At 36.2% G+C, this 9,504-nt stretch overlaps 1 protein-coding gene across 1 annotated transcript; it reads right to left on the bottom strand.

Moving 5' to 3' along the window:
- Window positions 1-1,498: 1,498 nt before the first annotated feature.
- LOC118902797 (proline-rich protein 13-like) lies at window positions 1,499-4,281 on the bottom strand. Its single transcript, XM_036867461.1, has 2 exons — window positions 4,258-4,281; window positions 1,499-2,014 (listed from the first exon to the last, which is right to left on the bottom strand). Exons 1-2 carry the CDS (start codon window positions 4,279-4,281, stop codon window positions 1,499-1,501), a joined length of 540 nt encoding a protein of 179 aa, XP_036723356.1.
- Between the last annotated feature and the right edge of the window lie 5,223 nt (window positions 4,282-9,504).

Raw genomic sequence — 9,504 nt, 5'->3', positions numbered from 1 at the left:
CCATTCATGATAAATGTACTCAGTATACAAGGAAGAGAAAGAAAGATTTTCAATCTCGTAAGGGACATTTATGAAAAACCTATAGTTAACATACTTAATGGTAAAAAATGGAACATTTCCACTTCAAGATTGAGAAATGTGGTGAATATGTTTACTTTTGCTACCTCTATTCAACACTGAGCTGGAAATACTAGTGTGAGGTAAGGAAAATAAATAAAAGACCATTCAGATTAAAACAAAAGAAGTAAAATTGTCATTATACACAGATGACATGATGTTTATGTAGAAAACCCCAAAGGAATCTTAAAAGAAAACCTACTAGAACAGTGAACTTAGCACAGAATACAAAGTTAATACACAAAAATTAATTGTATTTCTATGTATTAGCAACAGAAAACTAGGAAATCAAATTTAAAACACAGCATTCAAGGACAGGAAATACTTAACAAAACATATGCAAATCCTTCTACTATAAACTACAAAATATTGAAGAGAAAAGAGGGAAGACCAAAATAAATGAAGAGATATATAATGTTTGTGCATGTTCGTGTATTATAAGACAAATTGTTAAGAAACCAATTCTTCAGAATGTCTGTATAGGTTCTATGTAATTCTCTTCAAAAGCCAATTAGTATTTTTTATATAAATCAGAGCCTGGCCTTAGAATTTATAGGAAATACAAAGATTCTAGAATTGACAAAACAATCTTGAAGAAGAACAAAGTTGTTAGACCTTCACTTCCTGATTTCAAGACTTAAAGTTATAGCAGTCAGGACAGTATGGTATTAAAATAAGGATAGACAAGGTGATCAATGAAACAGAATAGAAAGTCTAGAAATATAAAGATGTATTAACAGTCAGTTTTTGTTTTTTGTTTCCAGGAGAAACAGCTTTATTTGGACTGAGAGTTGGAGAGTGAGAGCAGGACCTGAGATAGCATACTGAGCTAAGGGGTAGAGATCAGTTTCCAAAATGGCAGTCAGAGCTCATCAGCCAAATGGACTCCACTTCCCAGCAGCCTTGCAGTGAGTGCAATCAATAAAAGGCCTGCTGGGAAATGTTTATTTGCCACTAAATCACCCAAGCATGCCACAATTACAAGAAAGGTACAGGTCGTCTTTTTCTTTCCATAATTAAATTTCCACAGCATCTCCCCAATCATGAGTATTACAAAAGAAAGTAAAAAATCACATTTTACAGATTTTAGACTTGTCTTCAGCATTTAGCTCAAATCTCACCATCTTCAAAATATAGTTCTGAAAAATTCACCAGCTAAAAGTTCTATCCAAGCAGTGGGAAGACGGCCTTTGCTAGCCCATGGCAATTCTTTTCCCATTTTCCCTAGCCAGTTAGGGTTGAACAGCAGAGTGAGGCTTAGATTGCAGGGATGGCGGGGGGAGGGACACAAGGGCTAATTTCCCCCAGTACAAGATGGCATCTGAAGCTTGATGGGAGAGCAGAACTGGAGAGACTTGAGGGAAGGGTCCAGGCCCTGTATTCAGTCAGAGTCACTGCTGGAAGAGGAAGGGGAGGAGGAGGAGGAGGAATGCTTGCCATGTTTGTGGTGTTTCTGCTTCTTTTTATGAGCTTTTTTCATTTTCTTTTGCATCTTCTTGTCAATCACCATTCCTAGTCCTACCATGCCAGGAGTCAATGGATTCACAGGACACATGCCAGGGGCAGGTGGTGGGTATTGAGGGGAGTAGGGACCTGAGGGTTGGCATCCTGGATACCCTTGTTGTGGCACAGGATGACAGGGCCCACCAGGGGGAAAGGCTGGATTCCCCTGGGGTGCTCCTGGGGGAGTGGGAAAGGGGCCTGGAGGAAAGGTAGGGGTGGCAGGTGGTGGATGGGCAGGATTGCAACCTCCAGGGTACCCGACATTAGGGGGGTGTGGATATGGCCCTGGCTGCCTGGTATTGGGATTCCATATGTTCAGGTATTTCCTCCAGCCCAGGAATGGAAAAAGAAGGAAAGGGAGGAATCCAGGTGCCCTGTCACCTTTACACCACTGCTTCAACAGTCAGTTTTTAACAAAGGTAACAATATAATTCAATGGGGGAGAGAAAAGTTCCTGACCAAGTGGATATCCATATGGAAAAAACAAAAACAAACCCCAAAACTTTGATTCCCCTGCACTCACTCACATACATATTTTATTCAAGAAGGATCATAGACATAAATATAAAGCTAAAACTATATCTCTTATAGACGAAATACATGAGAAAGTTTTCATGAACTTTGGGTAGACAAAGATTTCTCAGGTAAGACACAGAAGGCAAAAACCATACAAGAAAATATTTATAAATTATATTTCATCAACTTAAAAATTTTGTTATCAAAAGAAATAGTTAACATAAATGAAAAGGTAAGCCACAAACTGGGAGAAAAATATTATAGTATATATGTATCTAATAAAAGACATATCTAGTATATATAAAGAATATAGAAGGGTATAATATAAGAATATATATAACATATAAATAATATAGAAAGAACTCCTATAACTCAATACTAAAAAGACAAACAGCCCAATTAAAAAATGAGCAGAGCTTTAAGCAACAAGACAAATATGCAAGTAGCCAATAAGCACAAGAAAAAGTGCTCAATTTTATTAGTTCTCAGGGAAATTCTAATTAAAACTGCCATGAGATACCATTTCCCACCTTTAGAATGGCTAAGATTAAAAGTGTTTTTAGGGATGTAATGTACAGCAAATTGACTATAATTAATAATATTCTATTGCAGGGCTTCCCTGGTGGCACAGTGGTTAAGAATCCGCCCGCCAATGCAGGAGACACGGGTTCGAGCCCTGGTCCGGGAAGATCCCACATTCCGCGGAGCAACTAAGCCCTGTGAACCACAACTACTGAGCCTGCGCTCTACAGCCCGCGACCCACAACTACTGAGCCCGCGTGCCACAACTACTGAAGCCCGTACACCTAGGGCCTGTGCTCCACAACAAGAGAAGCCACCACCGTGAGAAGTCCGCGCACCACAACCAAGAGTAGCCCTCCCTCGCCACAACTAGAGAAACCCCATATGCAGCAACGAAGACCCAATTCAGCCAAAAATAAAAATAAAATAAAATAAATTTTAAAAAATACTCTATTGTATATTTGAATGTTGCTAAGAATAGAACTTAAAAGTTCTCATCACAAGAAAAAAAATATGTTAACTATGTTTGGTGATGGATGTTAACTAGACTTATTGTGATGCTCATTTCACAACATATACAAATATCAAATCATTATATTATATACCTGAAACCAATATAATGTTATACGTCAATTATGTCTCAATTTTTAAAAAAGTGTTTGTAAGGGTATGGAACAATTAGAACCCTCAGAGATTGATACTGGGAGTACAAAATGGTGCAACCGCTTTAGAAAAGAGTTGTCTAGTTTCTTGAAAAGCTAAAAAAAATTTCCTAGCAATTCTACCTCTAGAAATTTACCCATAAGAAACAAAATCTTGTATTTATAAAGAGACTTGTAAAAAATAAATAAAAATTTAGAAAAGACTTGTATAGAATGCTCATAACAACCTCTTTCGTAATAAATAAAAACTGAAAGCATCCCAAATATTCATCATCTGGGAAATGGACAAATTGTGACATAGTCATGGAGTGGAACCCAACTGAGCAATAAAGATAACTGAACTGCTGACACATGCAACAATATGGGTAAATCACATGAACATAATTTTGAATGAAAATAAAACAGACTCAAAAGAGTATATACTCTGTAATTGTACATAGATACTGTTCAAGAACAAGGAAGACCCTTCTGTGGTGAAAGAAACCATGGTAGGCTCAGTGCTAGGATTAGGAAGACCTGACTGGAAACCAGCATGAGGGAACTCTATCTTGATTGAGGCACTCAATACTTGGGTATATATATATTCATCAAAATTCATTACACATAAGATATGTGGTATTACTGTTATTTAAATTATATATCAATAAAAAATTGAAACTGAAGAAAAAATTTTCTCAAATACTGACAACTTCCCAGATCAGTACATATTCAATATACATCTTTAGATACACTGTGATTTGAATTTTTGCCTGTCTATTTTGAATACCATTCTTCTTTATACCAACGTCAGTTCCCCAAGGTTTAGTACCTCCCAATTCCAACCTTTCCCCATTTCTAACTGGTCATCTGTTGAGGTCTCAGACTATTTTAACAATAATTCTGCCCCAGTAATAGAAATAAGGACTCATTAGCTATAACTAAGTGTATAGAAACTTACTTGCAAGTGTGATGAGTTCCCCATCACACTGGATATTCAATAAGGTCAGATAGTCATTTTATTCAGTAGATGTTCTGTAATACCTGTTATATGCCTGTTACTGTCCTAGGCATTTAGTTGTATAGCTTCAATATATCAGGAATTAATAACTTGCAGCTGTACTTTTAAAATTAAGTCTTTTTCTTTTTCTGGTATTTCTTAGCTGCAATGATGACTGTACTTACATATACAATGGGAATAAAACCATAGGGCAGGGTTTTCGTCCTGGTCATTTTTATGATCAGCAGTTCCTTCAAAGTGACCAATTTACTGGTAATTCACATCATTTTTGGGAACAAGACAAATGAATCAATCTCATTATATTCTTTGTCACATACTGGCATGATCTATGATTGTGAAAAGTTTTTGTATAAAATACTTCACTGAAACCAAAAAAAAAAATCACTATCTGCAATGTAAACTCTTCACATTAGGTCATGTGTTATTCATTTGATAAAATGAATCAGAATATTTTCATTCATAAATGCAATATAGCTAAAATAAACACAAAGTTGTCAAAATCTACAATAAAATATGTAGGGTCTCCCCTCTATTTTGTTAATTCAGAACTATTTTATATTTCTTTGGATATATACGTACTATATTTATCTAATCTATTCTTGTCTTGAAATCAAAGATATTATAAAATATAGGCTTTTATTATTGCTACAACTATTAAATTAATCTACTAATAAGTTCTGTGATAAAATCCATTACTTATTCAAATAATCAGAGCTGTCAAAATTATCAACTTAGTAAGCAAAACTTTTGTTTGCCAACTTATTACCTAAATTAGATGAGATTAATGTAAAATTTTAGTTACATTTTTCAACAGCTCTCAACATATACATTTTCTTTCAATGAATTTTGTTTTTATAATGTTAATATGCTCTATATTATATCAAATGCCTTTTTATAAGACTTAAAGCAAATACTAGCTAAAGAATTCTGTGTTTGCCAAATTCTGAATAGGAAATAGAAAATTAGATTAGAGTTATTTAGAAATATTTAATTTTATAAACTTCAAAGTAATTTATAGTCAATGGAAATAGTGTCAACTTTTTATCTATTGTGAAACTATCTAATTGCATAACAGGGTTGCTAGTACATTGTGATTCAACACAGTTTAAGAGAAAATTTGTAAATATATTTTTATAAATTCCCAGCTAATTATTAAAGATATAATATCATAAAATCTATTTATAAATGTAAATTCATGTTTTATTTGTTTGCCTAAATTATTCCCATGGGAAAAAATGTCTTCCATACCTTAAACAAAATATTTAAGCTTCCATTTTAAGATCTGCTTGTCAGTGGTGAAATTAAGCATGATTATTTTAGTTCAATTAAAAAGGCATTTTGACAAAAATGCTGAAGGGATCCATGGGATAACAGGCTGAACTGTAACAGCATCTGCTACAGAGCTCTAAACCCTCATGATTAAAACTGGGGCAACAGTTCCAAAATCGATAGAGCAAGCAGGATCGGAGAGTGAGACATGAGATGCTCTGTGGCTTCATCCGGGCCACTCTGGACGTCTGTGGGAGGCAAGCCAATCTGTACACTTCCCTGGGGCACTGTGACCTGGAGCTGAGAGAAACCCTTTGCCTTTGGTTGTGGAGTTGTGATAAGCAGTGTGGCTGACAGGGTCTTGGTGTTCCGGCCAGGTGTCAGGCCTGAGCCTCTGAGGTGGGAGAGCCAAGTTCAGGACATTGGTCCACCAGGGACATCCTGGTCCCACATAATATCAATTGGCGAGAGCTCTCCCAGAGATCTCTGTCTCAACGCTAAGATGCAGCTCCACTCAACGACCAGCCAGGGCCAGTGTTGGACACTGGACACCCCATGCCAAACAAATAGCAAGACAGGAACACAATCCCACCCATTAGCAGAGAGGCTGCCTAAAATCATAAAAAGTTCACAGACACCCAAAAAAAAACCCCACCGGACAAGGTCCTTCCCACCAGAAAGACAAGATCCATCCTCGTCCACCAGAACACAGGCACCAGTCCCCTCCACAAGGAAGCCTACACAACCCACTGAATGAACCTTACTCACTGGAGGCAGACACCAAAAACAACAGGAACTACGAAACTGCAGCCTGTGAAAAGGAGACCCCAAACACAGTAAGTTAAGCAAAAGGAGAAGATAGAGAAATACACAGCAGATGAAGGAGGAAGGTAAAAACTCACCAGACCAAACAAGTGAAGAGGAAATAGGTAGTCTACCTGAAAAATAATTCAGAGTAATGATAGTAAAGATGATCCAAAATCTTGGAAATAGGATGGAGAAAACACAAGAAACGTTTAACAAGGACCTAGAAGAACTAAACAGCAAACAAACAGTGATGAACAACACAATAAATGAAATTAAAAATTCTCTAGAAGGAATCAAGAGCAGAATAACTGAGGCAGAAGAACAGATAAGTGACCTGGAAGATAAAATAGTGGAAATAACTGCCACAGAGCAGAATAAAGAAAAAAGAATGAAAAGAATTGAAGACAGTCTCAGAGACCTCTGGGACAACATTAAATGCACCAACATTCGAATTATAGTGGTCCTAGAAGAAGAAGAGAAAAAGAAAGGGACTGAGAAAATATTTGAAGAGATTATAGTTGAAAATTTCCCTAATATGGAAAAGGAAATAGACAAACAACTACAGGAAAAACAGAGAGTCCCATATAGGATAAATCCAAGGAGAAACACACCAAGACATATGTTTAAAAAACTATCAAAATAAAATACAAAGAAAAAATATTTAGGGGGCTGAAAAAGCGGGCACTGGGCTTAGACCTGAAGTGGCTGCTGCGGCTCGGGCTGCCCAGGCTGTGGGTGTCTTTAAAAAAAAAGAAAAAAATTAAAGCACCAAGGGAAAAGCAACAAATAACACACAAGGGAATCCCCATAATGTTAACAGCTGATCTTGCAGCAGAAACTCTGCAAGCCAGAAAGGAGTGGCAGGACATATTTAAAGTGATGAAAGGGAAATATGTACAACCAAGATTACTCTACCCAGCAAGGATCTCATTCAGATTTGACAGAGAAATCAAAAGCTTTACAGAGAAGCAAAAGCTAAGAGAATTCAGCACCACCAAACCAACTTTACAACAAATGCTAAAGGAACTTCTCTAGGAAGGAAACACAAGAGAAGGAAATGACCTACAATAACAAACCCAAAACAATTAAAAACCTGGTAATAGGAACATACATATTGATAACTACCTTAACTGTAAATGGATTAAATGCTCCAACCAAAAGACATAGACTGGCTGAATGGATACAAAAACAAGACCCATCTATTTGTTGTCTACAAGAGACCAGCTTCAGACCTAGGGACACATAAAGACTGAAAGTGAGGGTATGGAAAAAGATATTCCACGCAATGGAAATCAAAAGAAAGCTGGAGGAGCAATTCTCATACCAGACAAAATATACTTTAAAATAAAGACTACTACAAGAGACAAAGAAGGACACTACATAATGATCAAGGAATCAATCCCAGAAGAAGATATAACAATTGTAAATATTTATGCACCCAACATAGGAGCACTTCAATACATAAGGCAACTGCTAACAGCCATAAAAGAGGAAATCAACAGTAACACAACAACAGTAGGGGACTTTAACACCCCACTTTCACCAATGGACAGATCAACCAAAATGAAAATAAATAAGGAAACACAAGCTTTAAATGACACATTAAACAAGATGGACTTAATTGATATTGATAGGACATTCTATACAAAAACAACAGAATACACTTTCTTCTCAAGTGGTCATGGAACATTCTCCAGGATAGATCATATCTTGGGTCACAAATCAAGCCTTGGTAAATTTAAGAAAATTGAAATAATATCAAGTACCTTTTCCAACCACAGTGCTCTGAGACCAGATATCAATTACAGAAAAAAAATACTGTATAAAATACAAACAGATGGAGGCTAAACAATACACCATGAAATAACCAAGAGAACACTGAAGAAATCAAAGAGGAAATCAAAAAATACCTAGAAACAAATGACAATGAAAACACGATGACCCAAAACCTATGGGATGCACCAAAAGCAGTTCTAAGAGGGAAGTTTATAGCAATAAAATCCTATCTCAAGAAACAAGAAAAATCTCAAATAAACAACCTAAACATACACCTAAAGCAATCAGACAAAAAAGAACAAAAAAAACCCAAGGTTAGTAGAAGGAGAGAAATCATAAAGATCAGACCAGAAATAGATGAAAAAGAAATGAAGGAAACAATAGCAAAGATCAATAAAACTAAAAGCTGGTTCTTTGAGAAGATAAACAAAATTGATAAACCATTAGCCAGACTCATCAAGAATAAAAGGGAAAAGACTCAAATCAATAGAATTAGAAATGAAAAAGGAGAAGTAACAACTGACACTTCAGAAATACAAAGGATCATGAGAGGTTACTACAAGCAACTATATGCCAATAAAATGGACAACCTGGAAGAAATGGACAAATTCTTAGAAATGCACAACCTTCCGAGACTGAACCAGGAATAAATAGAAAATATGAACAGACCAATCACAAGCACTGAAATTGAAACTGTGATTAAAAATCTTCTAACAAACAAAAGCACAGGTCCAGATGGCTTCACAGGCAAATTCTATCAAATATTTAGAGAAGAGCCAGCGCCTATCACTCTCAAACTCTTCTAAAATATAACAGAGGGAGGAACACTCCCAAACTCATTCTACGAGGCCACCATCACCCTGATACCAAAACCAGACAAAGATGTCACAAAGAAAGAAAACTACAGGCCAATATCACTGTTGAACATAGCTGCAAAAATCCTCAACAAAATACTAGCAAACAGAATCCAACAGCCATTAAAAGGATCATACACCATGATCAAGTGGGGTTTATCACAGGAATGTAAGGATTCTTCAACATACGCAAATCAATCAATGTGATTAACCATATTAACAACTTGAAGGAGAAAAACCATATGATCATCTCAATAGATGCAGAAAAAGCTTTCAACAAAATTCAACATCCATTTATGATAAAAATCCTCCAGAAAGTGGGCATAGAGGGAACTTACTTCAACATAATAAAGGCCATATATGACAAACCCACAGCAAACATCATTCTCAATGGTGAAAAACTGAAACCATTTCCACTAAGATCAGGAACAAGACAAGGTTGCCCACTCTCAACACTATTATTCAACATAGTTTTGCAATT

The sequence above is a fragment of the Balaenoptera musculus genome, chromosome 10, assembly GCF_009873245.2.
Source record: "Balaenoptera musculus isolate JJ_BM4_2016_0621 chromosome 10, mBalMus1.pri.v3, whole genome shotgun sequence".
NCBI lineage: Eukaryota > Metazoa > Chordata > Mammalia > Artiodactyla > Balaenopteridae > Balaenoptera > Balaenoptera musculus.
Note: the sequence above shows the minus strand (reverse complement) of the source record. Positions and strands in the feature narration are given on the sequence as shown.

Excerpts from the sequence above, each read along its gene's own strand:
- LOC118902797 (XM_036867461.1), bottom strand. The coding sequence starts at position 4,281 with ATGGGGAACTCATCACACTTGCAA. Across the intron at positions 2,015-4,257 it reads GGAACTCATCACACTTGCAA|CAGTGGTGTAAAGGTGACAG; the intron begins GTAAGTTTCTAT and ends TGACTGTTGAAG.